Source organism: Macrobrachium rosenbergii, chromosome 52, assembly GCF_040412425.1.
Source record: "Macrobrachium rosenbergii isolate ZJJX-2024 chromosome 52, ASM4041242v1, whole genome shotgun sequence".
Taxonomy (NCBI): Eukaryota; Metazoa; Arthropoda; class Malacostraca; order Decapoda; family Palaemonidae; genus Macrobrachium; species Macrobrachium rosenbergii.
This window is the reverse complement of record NC_089792.1, coordinates 27,255,339-27,281,594: the sequence shown is the minus strand read 5'-3', so window position 1 is coordinate 27,281,594 and position 26,256 is coordinate 27,255,339. Positions and strand designations below refer to the sequence as shown.

General features: G+C 38.3%; 1 protein-coding gene across 4 annotated transcripts in view; it reads left to right on the top strand.

Annotated features, from left to right (window-relative positions):
- The first annotated feature begins 3,262 nt into the window (after positions 1-3,262).
- Positions 3,263-26,256, top strand: part of LOC136833767 (bridge-like lipid transfer protein family member 1) — a 79,713-nt gene continuing 56,719 nt past the window's right edge. For 2 of the 4 annotated variants that reach the window (XM_067096011.1, XM_067096012.1), the window contains exon 1: positions 15,767-16,262. In XM_067096011.1, the coding sequence (XP_066952112.1) occupies positions 15,888-16,262 (375 nt within the window). In that variant the 5' untranslated portion in view covers positions 15,767-15,887. Of the gene's footprint in view, positions 3,544-11,357; positions 11,560-15,575; positions 16,263-26,256 lie in introns of those variants that run through there. The other 2 variants (XM_067096013.1, XM_067096014.1) reach the window with 2 other exon arrangements.

The following is a 26,256-nucleotide window of genomic DNA, read 5'->3' as shown; positions in this document are numbered from 1 at the left end:
CTTTCTGCATTGCCACTGCTTCTGCTGGATCCAACTTGGCTAAGACAGACTTCACAGCATCAAAATTTTGAGCATAGGAACAATGCAGCTTCTATCCATGTTCCCCATCTGGTTCAGGTGGAAGAGGTATTTCAGTGCATGTTTCTTTCCCAGTACACACGGTTTGGGGCTTTAAAATACCTTCTTCACAAAAAGAGATTAGTTCATGAACTTCCAGGAAACATCTCTTGAATTGTCCAACAGGCGTGATGCAGAGAGCAAGAGTAAGACATATCACATGCATCATAGAAGGAAAATACTTTGAGTCCTTCCCAGACGTGAGCATGTAAGCTGCTGTATCACTCAGTAAAAGTTTCCAGAACATTACATTTAATTCTGGCCAGAGGCATATAGTATCGTTGATCATCCGAGAAATGGGGAGAGTTGGGTTTATCAATGAATGCACAATTTGCAAGTGGTGGATTGTTCTTCTCACTCTCAGTTTTCAATCAGTACATTAACCATATCTCACATGCATCAGTTGTTTTTATCCCACCAACCCATATGGGAGAGTTGTACAGTGTCTGGATTTCTTTTGCCTAATCGTAGCATTCTGAAGGTAAACTTTTCTGATTGTAGTTTGATCTGGCAGTGAAATCCCAAGATTTGCTCAAGAAAGCCTCGGAACATTGGATTCTGGCCGCCATGGAATATTTGCTGAGAGCATGGCCTTACAAGCTCCTTCCCTAGAATTTGAGTCCTAGACTTCTTTGGTTTTGGAGCAAGAACATCTCCCAATTGGCACTGTTTTAGTTGTAGATTTCTAGCATATTTAGCCAGTTTCTGATGCTGCTCAAGATACAAAACTGCTAGGGGCACAACTTGTTGAGCAGCCACCACTGGACCCAAGGGAAGTTGTTCAAGGACCTGTGGGCAACATCCTCAGGTAGAAGGATATGAAAGTGGTTTAGTGAAGCCAAGAACCCACATTCAAAATCCTATGAACAGATAAGTTCTTCTGAATGCCCAGGAGGAAGAAAGCGAAGAAACTGGGAAGAGTGGGATGGATAGGATCTGGAAGCAAGTGTTATTAGATCATAGTAAAGCTTGTAGTTGTCGTTTCTGAGAGCTGCTAGAATGTTTGAGGAGTCTCCATTCTGAACTGTCTTCAGATGAAGAGGTTCAAAAGTTGAAAGGTCTATCACTGGCCTCAATCACCAGTGGCTTTGGGGACTAGAAGACTCGGCTGTAGAAACTCAGGAAGGATGCTTGACTTACATTTCTACTGCTCCTTCTCCATCACCTTCCTCACTTCTTCTTGGAGAGCTAGGTTTTTGAGAGCCCTGGGCTAAGGGAGGTGTGAAGGAGAGGACTGTCTCGAGAGGGAGGCGAAAGTGGAAGGCAGTACATGGAGATATCCCACTCAAAGAACATCTATTACCCATGGCTCCACTGAAAATCTGCAATGTATCCCAATGGTTCGCCAGGCATCCCCACTGGTAGCAAAAGAGTGGGGAGGGCACCACTCCATCATCTGCCTCCACTAGCTCACCTCTAGCTCCCCTTCCTGTCCTGGAAGAGCAAGACTGAAAGGGACGCTACTGGTGCAGACTTCTTCATTGACAAGCAGGTTGAGAAGGCTTGCTTTGTGTGGACCTGGTCTTTAAGACTACTTGGGAGGAGGCAGTGGATTCTGTCTTGGGACATTAGGGCAGAGGGACCTGCTGCTTAGTCACTGCCTGTTGAAGTAGACAATCGTTATTGTCTTCTCGACGCCTGTCGACAGCTGCCTCCAGCTGATTCCTAGGGAAAAGTAGCTGGGAGTCCAGGATATAGCCATTCCTTAAAGATAGCAAAGAGTCAACATTGACAGACCGAGCTACTTTGGAGAGGGCTGCATCTCTCCTCATCAGCAGGATATTAGCCCATAAATTCGCACTTAAATGGGTATGCGATATGGCCCTTAGCACCAGATTGCAACAATGTGATGTAAGACACTATTAACTTTATTTCTTGAAAGAAGAAATTCTGGCCACTGCTGCTGGACTACAATCAGAAGCCTGAGACAGTCTGGAAGGCAGAAGATGCAGCTTCTTGAAAAGGAAAGGACCTTCCACTTAACCTGATCTAGGCCAGCCCGGCTTCAACCGAACAACATGGGTTGACTTGTTCATTTAGAAGAGGCACAGAGGAGTTGCATAATACCTTCTAAGGTGAAGAGAGGAGGAAGAAACCTGAAAGACTGCTGGAACAAAAGAGAGTTATCCTGGCCCAAAAATCAAGGAAATGACTTGATTTAGGACAGAATCTGCATGAATAGAGCAAGGTAACTCAAAGATGTTTTTGAGTCTTTCTTCAGTCCTAGCTATGCTTCTCTATACCTGTCAGGGTCCTTGAGAAGGAGTCACAGCTTTCTTAGAAAGATTATTGAACCCATGAATGAGAAGTAAGAAACTCTTGACTCTCCAAATCTCCATTTCCTGGTCACAAAGATTCCTGTTTGCCTCTGCCAATGGATCTGCAGGGTTTAGCACCATGTCAGCAAGATCTATCAGGTCCTAACACTTACGGGGAAACTTGACACCTTTAGATGTAGAGGATGTGTGGTCTTGATCACTGGTTCCAGAATGCAGAAGACTCTCTTCTCGACGATGGGCGTGATCATCCTGCGGTGTTGAAGAGGGCAGTAGTCATGCCTCAGGCCTCCAGAAGACAAATGTCTTTCCTTGGAGATAGCGATGAGGTATGTTGTGTTTTTACTCAGTAGCTTTAAGGGTTTGTTGATTTTCACTTGCCCACCTCCTGTTTCAAATGTGAGAATCAACTATATAACAGAGAGGTAAGGTTCATTTAAAAATATAAATATTTAATTTAAGATTCAATTTTTAAATACTTACTTCTCCATTATATAAATTGCCCTCCTACCTCCCACATTCAAAGTGGACAGAAGTACCCTGAAGGCTATGGGTGTTTATGCCCATTAATCCTAAAAGTGGCGGGTGGGAAGTATGGATGGATAGAAGAAAGATATTCATAGAAAACCCAGTGTGCTTGTTTTTTGTTTTAATCTGTTGAACCCCGGCTGGCACGGAAATAAACGCTATATAACGAGAGGTAAGTATTTAAAAATAAACTTAAATTAGTATTTATATTTTCATTACTCCTCTTGAAATCGGGTGGCTAGTTCTTATTTCAATAATTTATTTGTGTGAGGTATCAGACAAGCGTATTTCTCTCATCAAACAGGTGTACCCTATTAAGCATAGCAACATGTAATCTTCATGGACAGCACACAGGTCTGGGCATTACTGCTCATATTCAAAATATTGGTGCCTGAAATTACATTTGTGGCCAGCATGGCTTGAAAGAAGGTGGTGGATTTGAGGCGTAAGCTTCTTCCAACCTGTGGTACATCAACCAGTGGAATGGGTGGTGGCCTTGGTTTTAGTGATTTTTATTCAGATGTTTGGTTAGAAGCTGCTGCTGCGCTTTGGGACCTGTATATGTGGATGCTGCTACCAGTATGGATGTTCTTTATCATGACATGCAGGTTATACAACACAAGTAAGTTCAGTAGTTTTTTTGTATATTAATTGTAAGTATTAACCACAGCCTTTTAACCGTTAACTCAGTTAAAAGTTTTTCACAAGATATGGAGATGTTTTGGAATACAGGCATTGGAAGTCGTTTGTAAGACTGTTAAGGGAAGGTTTTATTAAATCTAAGTACTTTTGATGTAAATGCAGTGCCCGGGAGGGCTGTACCATAAATGTCACTTTTTAGTTCATGAGATATCTTGGGATCCAAAACTCATCTGGTATACCACTTTTATGGCATGACTTGTGCATCTGTTGTGAAGTTTTGATGATGCTAAGTCTATGAAGTTGAATGAATATTATCCATAATTAGTTTTTATCAATGCAGTTATATGTCATGATGTTTGACATCCACCCTTTCTCGTTTGCTAGGAAACATCTGATGAACAAACATTGATGATGATGAGAATTATGCATTTTATTAAGCTAAACTGTACTTAGAAATATTGTATGCATCTTGAATATGTTTTGTGGCAATAGCAGAGTCCTCACCTTGTAGTTATCTATGTTTTGATTTTTTGACAATAAAATTAGTTTATGGGATTCATCATCCTCTGTTCATAGTTAGGCATTCAAATTTTTGATAAGTGCATTTGCTCATTTGTGTTTTAAAGAGTTTGGTAGTTATTAAATTGTTTAGAAGTCCAGTGCACGTAATCCTTTCAATCACTTGGCCTTTGCAAGTAATGTTTGTCCCAGAACTAGAATGTGTTAAGTAGTAATGTGCTGTTTTGCCATATGTGTAGTTATTATTTCATGCTGTAGTACTCATTCTGGTTTCATGTCAAAAGTAGAAGAATTGTACTGTGGTATGTTAAAAAGCAAATCAGAACAGAGTCAAATAAGGAATTAAAATCACCAAAGATGTCCCAGTCAGTGTGTCACCAGTGACTGAGACAGGATTTGATGACACAGCATGGTCATAAGTGATCCAAGGCAATAATTTTTGCTCCTTTAGAGCAAGTGAGTCAAGGAGTTTCAATAGTAACTCTGCAGAACTGATTAAATGTAAAAGTGTCTAGGACGATAAAATAGAATGTATGAAGACATTAATTAGCTGTGTGATCATCATTATATACCGTACATTAATATAAGTTTAACAGGACCATAGGTCCATCTACAGTCTTATAGGGTTCATGTGAAAGATTTGTTCTTATATGAGGGATGAAAATTGGAGTAAAGTTACAGAAGTTTAACAGCTAAGTTTTGAGCGATAGAAACACTGAAAAGTGTGGTTAGTACCATCTATGCTGTAGAGTGCATTACATGGTACAGTACTGTACACTGTAAGTAGTATTGCCCTCTTTCAGGGAATTGGGGTTTATGACTTCAACTGCCTTTCTGATACATTTTTTGCAAAAGGTTGAAAAGGTAAAAGATGATGATGTGGTTAAAGGCTGTTTTTAGACAACAGATACAGTGTTTTTCATATAGAAAGAAAATGGGAGAGGAGAGATTGGTGATATTGGTGTATGATATGTTAATTTGATAGTGTACAGCTTGAGTGTAAGAATAAAAGAGCTTTAGTTTCAAGAAAGCATGAGAGTGCTTGTAAGTTGACTTAGATGACTTGCAGTATATGTAAGGATGAAGTAGTCATGTTTCCTCTGAAAATACCTGCTTTTAGGAGGAAGGGCTTATTACCGAGATTATATAGTTGTCCCATTTATCAATGTATGCCCTTCTGCATGAATTATCAAAGTAAGTTGGATCAGTTCCAGGATTTTAATAGCCGAACTGATGGATGAAGGCCACCATTAATGTATGGCATACTTTAGTAGTCAAAGCAGTATTCTATCGCTGTTAAGTTAGTGCAATTTCTTTATGTGAAATGCTTAATGTATTGTAATTAACTGTGATGTTCATCAGTTTATGACAGTTTTGAGAGGTATTAACTCTCAGCCATTACTCCAATGATAAAACAGGTTTTGATGTAGGAAAAACTTATTTTTGCCAGCTGCTGTAAGTCTCAAAGGAGTTCACTCTCATGGTCTCCCGGGTCTGTAAGACAGACCAACTTTTACAAGAATTCTCATTCCTGGTGGTCAAAGACAGGATAATGCTTGTTGGCAACAGTGATAGTATAAAGGAATCAGGACAGGAGGGCTCTGTTTCTGTCCTACAGTGACTGCCTCGGCTCTCCATGCTCCATTCACACAGATGTGACAACAGTGTTTGTCTGCCATCTACCTCATTATACACCAGGTCTGTGCAAGATAAATGTTCACCCAAGTCCTGTGCCTTTTTGTCAGGGATAATGGTTGGGTTTGAGGACTAACTTTTCCCTACCCCAAAAGTAGGTTTTCCTTATGTCAAAACCTGTTTTTGGCTTTAGCACTGCTTTGTTTGTCCTCAAAGAAGCTCTCCAAGTTGACAAGTAGAAATATAATTTTTTAATCTAGTCCATACAAGTATATCAATTTAATATTCCAAGTAGTAATTCAATATTAACAAGTTTCTTTATTCCAGAATTGAAGGGTTTGGCAAGTAAAGTTTAGGAAACAACACCTGAAACCAATATATGATCTTGTGTTTCCAAAATTTTTATTTAATTCTTGTCGAGTGTTACTGGATGTGCCTTTTTGAAACTTCCCATGCATGCATAAATATCTCAGCATGACCATGATTATAGATGTGTTTCATAAATTTTTGATTCAAGGAAAAGGTCACAGGTTATCAACTGTTTGAACTTATTCCAAGATACCCATTGGGGTTTGGCATTTAAGAACAGGAACCACACACGAATCCTTTAAATGTATTGTCCACTTGTGGTTCAACATGTGACTTACCTAATTACTGTTATGGTATGGCTGCCTTCACGGTTCATAAATGATGGCTAGATAACTGATAGTTGAAACTTGGAGACTTTTTGAAGGTAATATGCTGTGAAGAGAGTTAATGATGTTTTGCCTTTTTGATGTCATTGACTTAGGAATGGAGTGAGGGTCTGCCTTTTTAATCCAATACCTAAATATTCTCAGCCCATTGTAGAGTGGGTTGTTTGTTTGTGCTAGCGTGTATGGTCAGGGCCATTTGGGATTATCTGCCATGACATCTATCTAAACCTCCCTAAGAACCGGGCATAATACTTCAAATTGATACTGTATACTGAGTCCTTTATGAGAAAAGAGATTTTTCACATAATTTTCGTCATTTTCTTAACATCTCATAGGTCCTAGGCCAGGAGACCTTTTAGTTATCTGAACCAGAGTGTATTACCTCTTCATCAAACAATGAGACGACACTGAAATCATGGACAGTTCACTTCCAAACATTTCTATTGCATGCAATCAAGAAGAGGCTGTCTTTTATTCATTGGGCCATGAAGTGAGTGGATGACAGAGTCTAAGAAGTTTATTCAGGGACCAGGTAATGGAAACCTAGCAGGAGCTGACCTTTGCAGCGTAAAAAGACTGGAGAACAGAATTAATCATTTCTGTATTAGAATCAATTCCAAAACCGTAAGGCAAGGGTTCTGCCAGTGTTGCCTTCTATGCCATGATTGTTGAAATAGCAAGGTGTTGACCTCAAAAATTAATAAAATTAAAACTGTTTCAACAGATTTCAACTGTAATCTCCATTTGGAGGTAACCTAATCCATTTTTCCATCGGACTAAGATGTTGGGATGAAGTATCAGTTTTTTGTGACTGGGTACCCAGCAATGTTAACCAAATATGAGCAAGGTAGACTTGATTTAAAATCCACATGCATTGCCAAGGAACCAAAGGAGGGGATCTGTCCTTCCATGCTTTTCTGTCTGAGATAAACAACAGACAGCACTGGAATCTATTTTCACACCTGTTGAAGAAATAGAACAATGACATTTCATACATAATACAGGGGCCACTAGATAGTGGTTCCATTGAAATACATATTTTTTTTTTTTTTTTTTTTTTTTTTTTTGTGTAGATTGTTAAAGCTTTCAAAAATATGGGACAATGAAGAGGAAAATATATCATCCTCTATTTGTTCCAGTCTTGTGTGGAATGCATCTCTTGCTATTGCCTGAATGTCCAGGTTCAGAGACCTAAACACCGATAGTTGATGGTTCTTGCATATGGCAAATCAGTCCACTATCAGATTGTGGAAGAAACATGTTAGCAAAACCTACTTGAAACTTTGCAAATTAGCCCAACCTATTGGTCTAAGACATTGCAGTCATACTAGAAGTTTCCGAAGTTTTTTTCTGAGATAGAAAGACAGCCAATAACCCCAGGGAGCTCATAAGATATTCCTTTAGAACAGTCCTCCCAATGATCTCCCCAACTTGTCAAGGAGACATCCATGTGTTATCATTGATACAAATGGTGGAGTCAGGTCAGCCTGTTTTGCCAGAGGGACAGAGTATCTGAGATGAAGGCGATTTGCTCTTTCGTTTTTCCTGGCATATGAGTGCCAGACTCTGTTTAAATCCTAGAGTCACAATCTTAGGATTAGACCTACCATGGACCCAAACTGTAACAGGCCCAGACTTTGCTCCAATTGTCATCTGGAAAAGCTGGGCTGTGTGTGGAATCATCTCAGGTCCTTCTGTATTGTGGTTTGAGTGCTGTTGGGAAGAGACAGCTGGCCATGAAGAGTAGCCCAGCAAAGACCCAGCCTCAGAAAAAGTCTGCTGAATGTAAATAATGTAAATACTGTTGTTGTTGATGGTATTGTTTATTGTTCTGTTGATTTTTACAATGTTACTGTTGTTATGAGTCTATTAGTTTTGATACTGATTTTGTGTTTGCAAAGTGCATTACTCTAAAATGTTTGGGGCTGAAGATCAAATTTTCATGATCTCCAGAGTTGTGCCTGCAAGTACAATGTTTTTTATCTGAGACTCCTGTTAGTATTAACAAGTCAAAGGTTGAGTTTTTAATACCAGGGTTTGATGGCCTTGATTTTATTTAACGTTGTAACATCCCACATGCGTATGGTATGGCTGTATGCACTTTATTCCATCAGAAAAATTTGGAGCGTAGTTGCCATGAAGTTCTTTGTTTTAAAATTTTCAGTAAGTTCTACATTGTTTGCATATTTGCTGTTTACTGCAATCCAAATATTGATGATTCTGTATATGACTGTCTTTCGGAAAGGATTAGTATGGCTCAGTCACAGGATTTAAAAGCTTCATTCGTTATTTGTGGAGACTGTAATGCAAAGCACAGTGAGTGGCTAAATTCAAATTCCACAGATCAACATGGCCGGTCTGCTCTTGAGCTATGTGTATCTGCCGATTTTGTCCAACTAATTGAGGAACCCACCAACATTTCTGGTAATAGATTAGACATCATATTCACAGATGTTCCAGCTATTGTGAAGTCAAAGGTGTGTGACTATATAGGCACTTCTGATCATTGTGCCATTGAAATGGACATATCTGTCAATCAGCATATGCCTAATTCCACCATTGGAAAAATGGTTTGGCTAAAATCCAGAGCCAATTGCTCAGGCACTTAATATTTCAGTTGCTGTATTAGATCATGATCCCAAGAAGTTAAATGAAATGTTGGTGGCTATTTTAATAAGGTATTTTCCTAGAAAAGTCATCAAATTTAGGACAAATGACCAGCCATATTTTGATGATACATGTGAACAAGCCTACCATGACAGACCAAATTCAATGCATGGAGACAAAATCTTTTGTGACCTCTCTGACATGAAGTCAAATTGACAGTTGCTGATTTTAATTTTTCTTAGCCTTTCCTCCAAAATGTTCTCCAATTTGTATGTAGATGTATTACTCAGGATGAGCTGGAAATAATCAGTGAAGCTTTTGGCATAGTGATCAATTGGTGGTAGATGGATGATTGGGGTGGGTGCCTCATTCACCTTCTGTAAGCCAGCTGTATTTTTTGTTGGCTGTGGTTGAATTAAGATGTCTTGCTGTGCTCTGACTGTCAAGTTTAAGCTTCTTTAGTCTTTTTGACTGTAGTTATGGTGTTTGTGTTTTTTCTTCTGTGTGGATTTAAACAAGAAAAGTGAACAGTGAAAGCTATATGAACAGCTTAAGCATGTGTATGGCTGTTTTATGCCCTGTGTTAGTATTTTCTTGTGAATTTGTTGTTGGTTTCTTTCCTAGTGGTAGAGGTTTGGTGAGAATAGTGGAAGGCCAGACATTCACTGGCATCTTCAGGGTGGGTTGGGATGCTTTAACCTTGACACAGCCAGATCTTTTTGGCTACGTCATCCCAGACTCCCTCCCATCAGTCCTTGCCCATTTTTTGCTTGTTCTCCTTTGGTTTGTCAGAGGGGGTTAAAACATTAAGTAGGCGACTATCAAACATGTGCTCTCCACAAACAGTGCCAACCCAGATGTGCATACTAACTATCCCAGGATAGACAAAGGTGTGCTTGTTGTTTGCCACCCTCTACTCCTGCTTTGTCACCAACTTCTGTACAGTACGTGAAGATGTGGCGGTCCCATATTTCAGGCAACCTGTTGTTGTTTCCTCTAATGGGCTAAAAATCTATTGAGAATAGTCCTGTGTAGTGGTTGTCTTTCCTTTAGAGAGACCCCATGGTATCAGGCACAGGCCATACTCTTTTCAACACTGCTACCTGCCTCAGCCATATCGTCGGCTGCAGCATACGATAACAGGACCCATTGATGGAATACTGTACTACGCATGTAATCTGCAGGCTAAATGTAAAAATGAATGCAAAAATTATTAAGGATCTTTTAATTCATTGATTTTTGATTGACTTGATGTTCTTTTTCTGTGTTTAAGTAGAAACTTTATGTCAAAATTTTTTTTATTGTGTAAAAAAATATATAATGAATATACTCTAATTATTATACCCTTTAAAGACAAAATTCCACAGAAATATTCAGTTGACATCTTTTAACATTTTCAGACAGCCTTTCACTGCCATCACTTTGGCATTTGCTAATGCCAGATGTATGTTTTGTACATGCACAGTACTGTATTTGGATTGTAGATTTTTGCAGTTTTCTTTAATGAGAATGTTGAAATATTAAATTAGGAGTGCTGCTTATATGTAGGATCATTTGCAAGCTCCTCAGTGGTTTCTAAAAATATTTTGCCTCAGCCTGGATTGTCAGCAGGTCAAGGAGTGGTTGTCAGTACGTACACTTAAAAATTAATTTCTCTTTGCCATCAGTCAGCCCAACTCTTTTCTTTGTGATAACAGTGGATTTTACCAATGCCAGAAACAACAGCATTATTAATTAACTTCTTATCCTTTAAGATGGTTAAAATCATCATTTGCAGATTTTCTCCTCAAGAATAATTGCCTTTTCCTTCTCACCAGTAGCAGTAGAGACAGATGGGCATTTCATAGATATGGTGGATGCTTAAAAACATGACATAGATATAGGAGGGTAACCAAAAAGAATAGTATCAGTTACAGCATATACTCTTGCCATTGCATGGCAGACTAGGAGAAGCAAAAGCTGCTACTGCTTGAATGCCCAGCATTCACAAGACAATATCATACTGAGTATCCCATGTCTTAGAACAAATTTAAATTCATAGTTGAAAATATAGTTGTTGCTAAATGTGTATTCTCATTATCACTGTTGTAAAGTATTAATACTATGGTCATAATGAACTATCATAACTCGGGGAGGGGCTGTACTTTGTCCCATTCACATGTTTGCCCTCCTGAATATTTTTATCTTATCCTCAACTGTGGTAAGATTCTGATTCCATTCCTCTCAGTGTATCTGCTTTGCCATTGTTTTGGAAATTTTTTATTCACTTTTTGCAGTATATGCATACTTAATTTGACAGAGTATTTTTTAATTGACTGTAATTTATTCATCATTAAAGGTTCTTGAAACTTCATGACGAGAAAACCAAACGTTTATGGTTTCTTTGGCCTCAAGAATTAACTAAAGTGTCAGCTCAAGTTTTTGGCAAATGTGGGTGTGTTGGTGGCTGTGCATTCTTTGGAACAAACAGGAACGGTCCTTCCTTCTTTAAACCCAGCAGACAAGATTTCTCAGTATGGATATAATGTCGCTCAGTTACGGTAAAGTTTACTTGTACAAAGATTTAGGATCTTTTAGAAGTAATGCTTAATAACCTTTTTCATTCTCTGGAATGGATGACATACAGATTTTAACTTTTCTGTTATGGAGAACCACAAAAATATTCTAGTTTTAGGAGACAAAAAATAACCTGTAAGGACTGATTACATTTGAGGATGAGAGTAATTGGTAAGACAAGATTTAGAAATAACTGAATTGAGCATCTAATTTATTCATAACAAATCCATCAATCATATTGAGCCAAAATTGTGGCACAATGTCTGAAGATGCACCCATAATGAAGTCATGAGGACTAAAGAAATAGAAAGGGTAGGATTGACAGTCTGTGCATCTGCATACTGAACCATCAATTGAAAGGTACTATCCAGCTCATTCTATTAAGTCTTGTTACTGTAAAACATCCTTGTGAGTCTCCCAGCTTTGCTTCAGTCATTCAGATTGTGTATTCCATGTTAATCCATTTTTTGATAATGAGCAATCTGGTTAGGTTTTGGAAGACTACATCCTTTTTATTATCACATTTGTGAAAGAGAATCCAACTTTTAAAATCTTGGCAGAGTGGTATTCCAGACAGTTTTGAACAAAATTCTCCTAAACCTTTCTAAATCAGGCAGGTTGAAGAACTAGAGGATAATAATATAAAAAAAAAAGACTTGAAACAAAACATCCAGTTATCACTCCATGGTTCATTTCAGAAGCATTCACTGCATATGTATGCTTTAAGAATATGGGAAAAAATCACTTGAAAGAAGCAGCAAAAATTGAATTTTTAGAACATGTTAATCATAATAAAAAAATTAACTGAAAATTTATACTATTGGATCAGATTTGCAAGGTAGGGTAGGTTAAGTGATAGTATGTGAAGGAGAGTCACATGTTGCTAAACTATCAGGCTCTTCCTCACTTTTTACTGCTGAAGCAACTGTCAACTGTTTTGAAGCTTGTGACCAAAAAAAATTTGAATGCTCTTGTTATTTAGAGTGATTCTAGAAATTTCTTGGAAGCATTGAAGAAACGTAACCCTTCTCATCCATTAATCCCAAAGGCTCAGGAGTGGCTCTTTCACCTCTATGTTAGGCTTAAATCGTTTCAGTTTTGTTGTACAAGGCGATGAATTAGCTAACAGGGAAGCTAAAGATGTCAAAAGACAAAGGACATTTCAGAAATTTTTAATGACAATGTAGATGTAAGTAACCTTGTGGCCAACATACAAGAGGCCAAGATTTTTAATTGAGAGTAGTATTAATATACTGTATACTATATTTATTTATTTATTGTATATATTTTATGAAGGGGAAAAAACTTTATACCCTGTAGTTCCTCAAGAAAATTGCATATTCAAAGGTGCAGAATAGCCATAAGTTCAGTGCTTGGCCATAAGGCCTAAACCTCATAATCAGTCAATTAAGTCATCATATTTGTTAGCACACACATGTAATGAACACCAAGAACCAAAGTGTGCCCAAGAGAGAGGATGAGGTAACACGCCTGTCCATATCCTCCACCACCTACAAGAAGCTTGTTGGTAGCACCAAGAATCAACTCCTGCCAATTCAACAGCACCAAATTTCCTCTGCAGAATGTCTCACTTGTTCATCTCCACAGCCATCTAATGGGTAGAATGAGGCCTGAAAAAGGCAGTGACATCTTTAATAATTGTCTCCATGGTGAACAAAGGCAGACTTGCTTGTGAAGAACATGAAAGATCCTGGTTTGGCAGGGGAAAGTGATGAGAAGCTGGAACCATGACCCTTCATGTATCATGGTATATCCTCACTGATAAAAGGCAAAGACTTAGCCAGAAGGAGCTCAGATGCCTTTAGACCCATAGCATTCTGCCTGACGGACCCTCAGAAGAAGAAGGGGAGGAGGCAAAAGCAGTTGGAGAAGATACTGGTGGTGTCGAAGGGAACGGGGTCTTCTCAATGTCCTCTCACACCTGTACCTCTTCATTAATTCAGCCAAGAGAAGATCCTTAACATCAGGAGACATCGAAGGGCACGTTATGTGGATGAGACCGGATGAATAACTGAGGTTGCCGTGACAGTTGTCATGGCAGCCTTAGATCCAGTAACTGAAACTGTAGTCCCAGTTACTGATGCCGTAGAGAGGGGGCGGCTGGTTGGAGGCACTAAGATGTGCAATCAAGCCCCACACTGATGGTTCCAATGAAAGAACTAGGGGTGGCCAGAGGTTCCTAAGATCTTGAAAGGTCTTCCCAATCTCTCCCAGACCTGAAAAAGATGGAATATCAGAGGCTACCTCCCTTTGTCCAAGGGGAGAATGCTCCCCCCCTCCCCCGGAGTAAACAGAGGAAGCCCTCGAGAGATTGTGACAGGCCCCTGCTCCTCCATGCAAACGCCCCATTGTCGAAGCACCAGGGAATGTGGAGGAGTGATTTCTCCCCTAGATGAAGAAGCAGCCGAACAGAATCGCATGGGAAGAGACAAGGAGCTACCTACCGTCCTTGGAGGAGAATACCCCTCCGAAGATGGACGAGCAGCCTTCTTGGGTTTCCTCTTTCCAGCAAACCTCATCCACTGCTCTGGGGACCAGTCACAACACTCGGGACAAGTATTAGTCATCGAACACACGCGATTGCAGCATTTGGTGCAAACAGTGTGCTGGTCTACTTCAGAGGGTGAGAGACAGCAATTGCACTGTCGCTCTCCCACACCTGGTCAAAAGCGAGGTTTAGGCTTAGTGGATGATTCTTGGGTTTGCATGATATCCAAGAATAAGAAGATATATCACAAATTATACTTATAGCACTCCCCTGTGAGTTGAGCTGTACTGCCCTCCTGTGTTCTTGGATTCTAGTCTTTATTCCCTACCTGTTTCACCCATATTTGTCTCACAATTGTTGCAATTAATTATGTATACTCCCCTATATCATCTGCATTACTGTCTTCTCCTTCCAATTTATTTTTACATACTTTGTCTTTTACGGTGTTTAAAATGAAACAAATTACATCAAAAATGAAAGAAATTAATTATAAATTTGTGTATACCTTTGACAACACCATAAGAAACAAAGTATGTAAAAATAAATTGGAAGGAGAAGACAGTAACTAATGTGATGATATAGGGGGAGTATACATAATTAATTGCAACAATTGTGGAGACACGTTCTATGGGTGAAACAGGTAGGGAATAAGGACTAGAATCCAAGAACACAGGAGGGCAGTACAGCTCAACTCACAGGGGAGTGCTATAGCTAGGCATTGTTGGGGAAAAGGACCATAGGATGGATTTAAAAACAGTAGGCTTATATACAAAAGCAATAACATCAGTCATAGGAGGGTAGTGGAAGGGCACTCATCAGATAGATTAAAGTGATAGAAGGAAACAAAAGATTTACCTCAGAAGATCCCATAAGCCAATCTTTAATATTAAAAGACGCTAAGATCGACCCTTCTCTGACCTGGAGGTTAGGTCTCTGCTCAACAGACCGATGGTAACTACTGACATACCACAAGGGTTAATACCACTGACCATCAGATCAGGATATCAAACCGTCAGGAGGAGATTAACAACTCTCAAGAGAATGGAAACCAAGACAGCCATCATATAAATGACAGCACAGGGAGAAGAAGTTCCAGAAGATTGCTGGGCCTTGAACCAGCCTGACTACCTCATCTCTTGAAAAAGGGTCACAGTTAGGACCTGAAAGTACTCGAGTTTAAAAGTAACATGTAAATATTTACAAGTAAACAAGTTATACGCAGGAATCTGTGGGTTTCTCTTTCCATCTTCAGAAGAAAACTGAAAGAAGTTTTTGTTTGGTTTAACTGGTTAATCTTATGGTTGAACTATTTATTGTATGTAAGTTGTGAACTTGTTGCATGTATCATTAATTGGTAATAGAACACTGAGTCCCATGGTATATTTTTTAGTATAGTACCTCACTTCACTTTCTGTGTAAGATAACATTAAGATTTTTTTATCATTACTCTATACAAAATTCTCAAGTTTAATTTTTATTTAAAATTTTTAGGGTAAATGAGCCATCAGAAGATCCTGGGTATGGTCAAAGCATCCTGCAAGAGGGCCAGTCAGTATTTCATATAGGAGCATATTCAGAACTCTCTCATTCCCATTATGACTCTCATTCTGGTACTAGTAAAGATCGATGCGCTCTTAGCTCTGGTTATATAAAGAGTGCATCTCCTGCTACCCCAGCTGATTTCATGAGAGCCAGTAGTTCCCTTCATCATGGTACAAATCTCCATGCTTCAGACAAACTTAATCCTCGTCATAATTACCAGAGAGAAGTATCTGTCACTAGTCATGACTCGATCCCCTTGTTATGGAGTCGGAGGTGAGGGGTACCTCAGGGCCCATGGATCCAAATACTCTTCGAAGTGGTGGTAAAGATGTGGTGCTAGGAGTTCCTGGTACTGCAGATAATCTTTCAACCCCAGGAAGTCTGTCAGACTTGAGACGATCAGTGGATAATGTTAGCTCTACTAGACAAAGCAAAATGCCATCAAGTCTGTCACTTCAAACAGAGCTTCCTCTCCATGCCTCTAACAACCATAGATTATCAGTGACTGGAATGCGTGAATCCAATTCGAGACAGAGTCTTTCTAGTCAACACAGTCTTTTAACAAGTGTGCAGAGAACAGTTTCAGTTGGAAGTGAAACACAGTCTGAGGCATTCTTTTCTGCTGATGAAGATCAGGTTAGTTGCCATTACTGTTTTTATATTGCAGTATTTCTAGAATGTGTTGCATTTTAATCAGTGATATATTTAAATAAGAATCATGAATGCTTGCTTATTTAGTGTCATTGCTAAAATAACATTGTTGTTTTGTGTTTTGTTATGGAGAATTTGAAAGATTTATTGTCTGGTTATCCATTCACATGTTCTGTTAGTTTTATGTAGTCATCATTTGTAAGCATTTGCAACCATAGGTTTCTGTTATGAAGTTTGCATGTGTACATATCCCATAAGTGATGTCACTATAAGAAATAGAGTAGCATTTTGTCCACTTAGTAAATTAATTAGTGGAATGAGCATGTGTTTAGTTGGATAATCAGATGGTTACTAGCCTTGTTATTGTACGTCTTGCATGCCTTTGCTATTTTTTGCCCCTTCAATCAGGGTGAAAGTACAATAATGATATAAGGAGTGTTTTCCTAAGTTTTTTCTTTTTTTTTTCAAATTTTTATTGCTCTTGTTTTGGTCAGTTTCTTATTTTGGTTGAACTTCTGCCCCAAGTTTGTATATGAATATTCAGTTATGTTATTAATTCATAACATTCAGTGATAAATTCGCTTGGTAAAAGTATGTCATGTCTCTTGTTGTCCAGGTAACTTAATCAAGTAGGTATCTTAACTTTTCTCGTGATATGAATTGTAATAGCATCCCCGGAGGATATATTGAATTTATTTTGTTAGAAAAGCATTGCAGAATGGTCTAGTGAAATTAGCTTTCATAGCAACTTATTCATCACAAATCCATCACTTAAGTTAGCTCACATTTGTGGTCCTAAGTGCCCTAGACACTGCAGTCTGTTGTATAATAGACAAAAGATGATCAGTGTTGCCTTGTGCATGTGCCTTATGGATCCTTGGGCCCCCAGTGGTTAAATGTCTGTTAACAGCCAGCTGACTTCCCCAAACCTTGCAGCTGTTTCAGAGTTCCACAGGATTGCTGAAAAGCCTACCTTCGTGTAACCATTACATCATTGATCCTCGTTCTTCCTTTTTCGATGTGTGATCAGTGAATAAAGATAGCTCTTTGCTTGGGAGCATCCATCCTCTGTCAACTTTATTATTTTTTATGCCATTTTGGATGGTAGTTTAGCAAGGGGAATTTGTATGACTGTTAAATATGGGCTTTGAGAGAACAAAGATAATTTTGTGTCATTAACCCATGGAGGGTGCAATTAATCCAAAATAAAATTTTCATACCAATTTGTTTTTAAAAGATAATACCATTTTACCAATGAATGTTGGTTTTCTGTGGAGTAAGCAAAATATTCTTTCTTAGAAAACAATAAGATACGAGGTTTTCTGAGAAGTTCCCATATTCCTTGGTGAATAAAAAAACCTGTGTAGAGGTTTCAAAGCCTGGAACTTTAAAGGGCTGCTCACAGCTCTGTGCCCATTGTTTTAATGTTGTGGATTTTGATTTTCTGCTGTGTGGTGTAGGATCTTTCCAGCTAACAATGGTGAACTGGTCAGAAATTTTGTAAGTTCGCTAATTTTGTAGAGGGTTTGAGTATTTTTCTGTGCTCGTTCCCTCTTACTGTTTTTTTTTCACTTCTTTTGTTAACAAGCAGATGTTATTAATAGATTTTTTTTGTAATGGCATCTACTAGTGTTACTGTGTCGTGTTTTGTATGTATTTAGAATTTTGTATTTTGTTTCATTTACAATTCCTATATGGTTTTGTAATAGATTTCTGCATAATTTTATATGTATATATATTAATGCTTGTATATTCTTATTTTATGTTTACTTCCTGTACAGTAACACCTCAATTTAACAGACAGTTTGGAGGTCTACCCCTCCCGGTGAAATCCACTAAGTAACAAAGATTGGTAAATAGCCAACACAATACTGTATCTGGGAGCAATTCACTTAGCTTGTAAGGAACACCAATTCCATATAGAATAATTAATAGCCCATCCTAACTGGTATTTTAATATTTTCATTCTCTAAAATATTTATGCACTAATTCAATTTCAGAGATCTATCTGCTAAATGCATTTACAGTACTGGACAGTGCAACTTAACAAAAACAGCCAATTGCTATAACTCTATCTACTTATGGGTATGTTTACAGGATATGTAAAATACACAAAAATCGTGTCAAATTCATGATAGTCATGCAGTATATAAAATAACCAAGAACATCTTTGTTTTAACATAAGTTACTAAACACTATGAACTTACAGTGCACTCTCTCTCTCTCTCTCTCTCTCTCTCTGGTTCAGTATTTTTATTGCCATTCATTTAATGCAGTACAGAATTGTATGCAATGCAGCAGCGTAGTGCGACGTTCATAAATATTTCAATTTGTGTATGTGGTTGCTAATACTGTACATATATACATGACTTTAAGGTAAATCACACTTGTTGTGCATTTCCTTGTCTCTCTCTCTCTCTCTCTCTCTCTCTCTCTCTCTCTCTCTCTCTCTCTCTCTCTCTCTCTCTCACTGTTGTTTTTATGAAGTAATAAGAGAGAGAGCATGGTAAACTATAAGAGAGGTTAATCATAATGCATTACATGTGTGTATGTGTATATGCATACATACACAGACTAGATAAATTGGATTATCTAATAATTCATTGCTATTTGTTTTTGTTAACAGCCACTTACTATTAACAACCACTTACTATTTCAATGACCACCGCTCAGCAAAGCATGGGCATAGACAGGAGCAAAAACTGAAACATATAACTAAAGTAAGAAACAGCTGTTTGCTGATGTCAGTTACCATAACCAATGCATGTTTAAATTATTTAGAGTTGATTACAGTTGTACCTTTGTAAAAACATGCAAATTATCACTGGTAACTTCCATAAGTAAAAATAAAATACATTTTTATTCATCCTTCATGCATTGAAGAAAAAGGTCTTAAGAAAGTATATTGCTAAAGCTGCAGGGTATAACTGCGGCTGAAGAAACAGATAAAGTGCAGGCTACTAAATGTTTTGCATAGGCGAAAACAACAGCCAAAACTGACCAGTCACAGTTTTACTTAATTTAAAATTTGTTTGTATAGATAAAGATAAGCTGCATTTTTAAACCAAGCTTTATTAATTTACAAAACATGCATCTCTGAAATATGCTTCATTTAGCAACAAATAGTGATGATGTCAGTAAAGTTCAGTCAACTGATTCTGAGAATGTAAACATTACCAGAATTCAAATGGCGCATGATCGCAGTGTTTATATTTTTATATGATAAGATGACAGTAATACATTCTATATAATTGACAAGTAAATCAACAGTTTTATCAAAATTGTTAGTACTTTAGATACAGCTGTAGTGTTTGACTTTGGAGATTCATAACAGAAAAGCCACCTACACTGCTTCATTATCTTCATAGTCAAAGGAGCATTCTTGAACCAACAGTAGTGATGAATTTTTATCTAGACACAACTTAGTCACCATGGTAGGGAACAAGTTGAGACCAGGAGCAGAGAAAGGAGGTGCTCTACTAGACGTCAATATAAAACTGCATGTTGCAATCAGGCCAGGGTTGTGACAGTGCCATTGCCAGGAATTGGAACCATGGTAACAGAGTTAGACAGGACAAGTCTTTCTGCAGACCATGGCTACTAGAAACATTGTTCAAATGTCAACTATATTGGAACCAGGACATGGGGCCGGGGTCATGAGCTCAATCAATGACAAAGTTAGTCAAGACAGGGACCATGAGATATCCGGATCAAGACCACAGCCAAGGGACCAGGGAAGACAGCATTTTAGAAGTGAAGCCTGGCTGTGACATGATTCATGCAGATGCCATTAGTCTGGACCATGACCAGGAGACCAAGCAGGGTAGATTTAAGCTATAAAGCCAGGTCAAGAGACCATAAAGAGCAGCATTTCAGTCAAAAGGCCGGCAAGGACATGGACCATGCAGGCACCCGGAGTTGGGACAGTGGCCATGGCACCAGTTAAGGTGATATTCATTTGTGGGGTCATCTCAGGACTAGAGACGTGGCTGTAAGGAAAGGCAATCTTACACTTACTAAAGGAGACAGCACTGGTGCTTTTATGCCAGAATAGAACCTTCACCAAAGTGAGAAGTCACAAATCATCAACTAGTGGTTTGCTTGCAGACAGGGCTTGGACCCTGGCCAAGAGAAGCTCTTCTTTCATCATATCTCCTTGCTTAATGCTTTATGACATTCAGGGAGGACAAAGAGATGAATTGCTCTTGAGGCCAAGACTTCTGTTACTCCAGATCATGCTTGAAAAGAAACAAGAGAGAAACATCTTCCCCCAAAAATTCTTCCAGAGTTGCCATGGCTCTTCAAGGTGAGGATTCATTTTACCAAGACCTGGATAATTGTGTTTAGTATTTTTGGGATGGAAAGGCTTCAGAAACCCAAGAAGGGGATATCAGTGCAACGATAGAGTGCAAGCTGGGCTTGGCACTTAAGGATTCATCTTTCTTATAGCCTGTGGTCTCCCTGTTGCCAATGCAATTTCATAGCTTTCTGATGTTAAGAAACCAGGCTGACAATAGATCAAGTGAGGGCTAGGATAATTCCAGTTTCTCTACATTCATTTGTATTTCTTGACCAGAAGTTCCAAAAGTATTATAAGATAGCAGATGTTTTTTCACAGGCACATCAGCTACCTTCTGTGATTAAGGCCCTAACTCCTTGTGGTGGAGATCAGATGATGCCAGAGGTAAACAGCGCAAGCATAAATCGTTATCAATGCTAGAAAATGTTTCTCCTATTAGCAAATGTTTAGTGTTGCATTTTCCTCAATAGATGGCAGTGTGCTTTGTTTACTTTTTGACGGCAGTGTCAAAATGCACTGAGTGATCACCGAAACTCATTCATTGTTTTTCGTCATTTCATTATTCTCTACAATAAAAGTAAATAACAAAGAAACTAATTATGAAGGTAGTAAATTTAGGAGATGAAAGTCACCAACAATGTTCTGCAGATTCTGATAAAATTAAGTAGTTGACTTAGGGTTAGGCTAACTCAGGAATGTAGGCTAAATGTATCAAATAAAGAATAGTATTTTAAAGAAAATTTTATAGTATAAAGTTATAAAATGATAAAGTGAAAATATATTAGTAATAAAATGATAAAAAGCAGTGTCAAAACTTAGCCAAGTAGTAGGCTAAGTTGGCAGTTAGGCTATTTGTATGTGGAATTAGCTTACAAGACTATGTTTATATAGGGCTTCATTTTTTAGGGATGTAGTCTATATTCTGGGATTTTCTGTGTTCCAGCAGTGGCCTGATCCCAATGTTCCCATATTTAAGAGGTTAGACTATACCTTCCTTCAATATGAAGAACCTGTGCTGGGTGAATGTTATGGTGCACAGTTGTTTCTGGAAGTTATGGTGAAGGAACTTGGACAAGAGAACTAAGCTGCAGCTGGCAGATCTCAGTATGAGTTTACGAGAATATGCTCACTTCTTTTAAACCAGCCTCCTGAAGAGTTGCTGGTTAAAGGATGCAGTAAACACAGAAGGCAGAGGATTCCATGTTGTAGATGTAAATTTAATTATTGGCTAATAAATCAGTTGATCCTGGACTTTTCAGTGTTGAAAGTGGATGGTACACATTCAAGTAGCCCATAAAAGCATTGCTCAAAATAATACATAGGAAAACAGGAGGCAATGACATCACAACACAGGCTATCAATGAGTAGCTTTTGACTCAGTTCTTTTCAGGAAAATGCTCGTATAGACGTAATTCAAAGTTTATGTTTTTAAATAAGGATTTTTAAAATTTGAAGCAAGAGAATTAAAGAAGTTGTGTGATTTGTTTGGTTGAAACAAAGGGGCATATATGGTTATTAGGGCAAAAGATTACTTCATTGCGGTCCTTGATAAAAAACACAGGAAGGGTGCAGTAAATGAGTTGTGCAAAGTAAGTAATCAGCCTTTAGTTGAATCATATGTACCAGGCATTGAGGGACAGGTTAAATGAGACTTATATTCATGGAACATGTAAATTTTTAAAATTTATTCTCCCATAGAGTAGATTAACATTTCCATATACATTTTAGGTGCATTTTGTTGTTGCTTATCTTGATGATTATTTTTCTCTTAGAGATCCTACCAGAGGATGATGATTATGCTGCAGGAGAGGAGATTCTCCCACCAGGTTGGGAAAAAATAAGTTAATGTTAACACAATAAGCTCAATTTCAACAGCAGTATGGACTGCCTTCACTCTTGTTGCATTGCTTTCCTTGTTTATTTAGTTGCTTGTTTTTCACATTATGAAGTAAGTGGCAAGTTTCCTAAGATGGATATGCTTTTAAATCTTTTGTGGATTTTGTTTTAATGCTTACAAGAGCTATTGAAAGCTAATCAATTAGTTTTTATGTTTTATGAAGTTTATGTTCTGCCGATTCTTTATTTGTTAAGTTAATTTTACAACTAAAGTGAATGGCCCTTTGACACAAGGCATGTTATTCATAACATTTTGTCTTCAGGTTGAAGCTCTAAAACTTTCAGTTTTTTTTATTGATAGTTAACCTTGGTAGTATATGTGACTTTTTCAAGTTACAGTTTTCACCTGTGAGGTATGAAACATGAAATGTAAGCTTTTTTATAGACGCAAAGGAAAAAAGAACACTAGTAATTTTACTTTCACGATTTTTTTAATGTCTGAAGCAAACAGAATTTCTTTTGTTCATGTACCTATATTCCAACTTTGAAGATAATTAAATCAATATTGTTGCAGAGTATCAGAGTGAATAACCAGGTTGTAAGGGCCCTATGGAAGGTTATCACATACAGTGTACCTGAGTGGCAAACAGTAGGCTCTATATTAAGGTATTGCAGCATTTCATCAGCCTCAGTGTTATATGTTTTCTGTATTTTAATTCTCATCCAATCTTTTTGGTTTCTGCCCATCTGGCTGTCTATTTTCAATACCTTCAGTCCCTTAGATCACATCAAAATAACTGGATGCCACAAATGTTTTATGGAGCTTGATGAAATCCCTAGACAGGGCAAACTTTAAGGTTGGCTAACTTAAAAAAAAAAAAAAAAATACATCATTGATAGAAAATGACATGCACATGGTATGAAAAATTCTAAACAGTTGCGTGCATTTACCATAGCAAGTTGAAAGTGAATATTTCTGCTAGTGCAGAGTAGGGAGCCCAGCTAACTGAAGGGTTTTGTTCAGGGTGTAGCCTCTTACTGAAATCCTTGCAAAAATTATCAGCTATTTAACTGAGTTATTCTAATAATTTTGCATTAGAGCTAAAACTAGTAATAATCCCTGAGTAAAATGATAGACAAGACATATACAAAAATATAAGCTTCTTTTCATGTTCTCAGAACTTGACATTGCTATAGTATACCCTGAAGCATCCCAAGCATAAGGTGGGCTTAAAGGTGGGGCACCAGGTGGACACTTACTTATTCTTAACCCACTCACATTTCTTCATGTTTGCACTCACATGGCACACCCTTTGTCCTTTTGCTCATGACTGTGTTGGCAGCATATAAGCTTCTACCACTCCTTTCTGGTTGAAAAGTGCCATTCTTGTTGAGAAGCCTGCAGACTCTCAGAGAAAAATCCTGCAAGACTTGGAATTTCCAGTTTTGTGCTTATATGAATTATAAGCATTCAGCATGCAGATGTCAGTTAGGTAAAGAAATGCTTTTTTATACCACTTCAGTGTTGTCACACACACATACACACTCAGTGGTACCCATCTGCATATCAGACTTATTAACAGAGCCTCATGTTTTTCACATAGTTTACCATAACATCCAGCTTCTTGATTAGGTCCCCTGTCTGATGGTCACGTTACCCTGAAAGTGCTAACAGGCCATTGTGTACCATTTGATGGTAAGATGATGCCCTTTCTTTCTAAACACAGTATCTCCTTTCTTCATGGCTGGGGGAAGATAGGCATCTCTTCCTGTTTTCATGAATGGTATCAGTCATTCTATGCTGCGGTCACGCAAATATTCACTCTTCACTCAAGCCGCGGTGGGTGAAGTTGTCTGTGTACAGAATATGACCATCGCCAAGATCCTTATCTTGGCCAGAGTGTTTTCACAACAGCTTAAGATTGACCTAGAGGGTTGTTAGTGGGAATATCAATATCTGTTCCGGTGTAAATAACATCCATTACATATCCAGTTTTACAGTTACAGATGAAATTTTTATGCCAAACCAGTGCCTCTTCAATGTAATATACAGGCAGTTCTCACTTATCACTGCATTTTGGTTTTACGGTGCTTGGCTAACAACGTCGTTAACCATATTTTTGGCGACGGTAAGCGATTTTTGGTGTCAGTAAGCTGTTTACCGGTGTCAGTAAGCAGTTTATTGGTGTTGGTAAACAGTTAACGGTGCCAATAAGTGGTTAATGGCGCCAATAAGCAGTTAACGGCGCTGATAAATGGTTAATGGCGCCAATAAACGGTTAATGGCGCTGATAAATGGTTAATGGTGCCGATAAGCGGTTTATTGTGCTTATGACATTGTAAACGCCATTTATTACCGTAATTGTCACCGATTTTCGGTTATCAGCGCTCGGCCTGGAACAGAACCCCCACCATTTACCGGGGACTGCCTGTCCTGCTTGAAAATAAGACACCCTTTGAACAACACATGACTCATCAGTCACAGGTTTTTGAAATGAAGAAAAAATCTTGAAAATGGTTCTCGTGTTTGTGTCACAATGTTCCTTATTTTCCACAGTCTGTCGTTAGAATGGCAATCACTGAAATCATTATCTGTGAATTGCAAAATCTATAAATGGTCTGGTACTATTCACAAGGCATAAGCTTTAGAAATACAGGTGTATGAATAAACATAACAGTCAATCAATAATCCTTGACATGCTGCTTGAATACATGGAGCATGAGTAATGTTATTTTGAGGAGTATTATCATTTCCCACAAGCAACTGTTCACTTCTTCATCTTACCTAATCCTTGAGGTCAACCAGTGACATGTTACCCATGGTAGCAGTTTGCTTCAGCGACCATGACTAGAAGTACTATATTATCAATAAATGGCATGAAACAATCTGATTTGTTGCTGTCAGTCCTCAAACCAGAATCGATTGTCACTCTTGCCATTCCAGGAAAAACATAATTATTTGGTACATAGTCATTTCCATGTGTCCACCCATCATGTTCAGAAGCTTTAGCCAAACCACCAACACCGCTGCTTGACAAGTGCAACCTTGAATGCCTACCATGTTGTTGTAAAGACCTCCCCACCAGCCTCTCTGTTTCACCACCTTCATACTGAGCACTTATATCACTTTCTACATCACTGTGTTGTTCTTGTTGATGACCTGTATTATTATCACCATTGTCATAAATATCTAAATCACCTAAGACTTCTAATAGGTTGTTATCTTTATTACTCCCATTATTCCTGCTGTCAGAGTCAGCAAACTCACTGTCTTCCATTTCATAAAACTCCAACTGGAAAGATATTTCTTCCCCTATCAATGTGTCTTTTTAGACATTTTACACCCAACACATTTCCAAATACATTAGATTCACCAGAGCCACCTCATACTGGGCATGGGACCAGCAGGAGATGCAGCATCACCTTCCATCTCGAGATCTTATGGGTAACTGCCATTCCACCCCCCCTCACTGCAGTGAGGTCTGGAGGTTGCCATATAGTTAATTATGACCTGTGCAAACAGTTTGAATGTGTTCCCTCCAATTTCATTCAAATTTCATGGCTTGAAGTAATACTTTTTATGTGATGATTGCTGGACCCAACCCTTTTTCTATTATTGTACCTCATGTGATCATTGCCAGACCAAAAGGGTTAAGTAACAGATTACAATAAGGGATGAGACGTAAATTCCCAGTCAGATAGCTTAATGTGGTACAAATAAAACAAATTTTAAAAAAATGTTTTCATCATAAACCCATTATTTTTATATAAGTAACTTACCAAGTAACTACATAGCTATTAGTTTCTAACAATTGTGGCAGATCAAAATTTGAAATTCGCAGT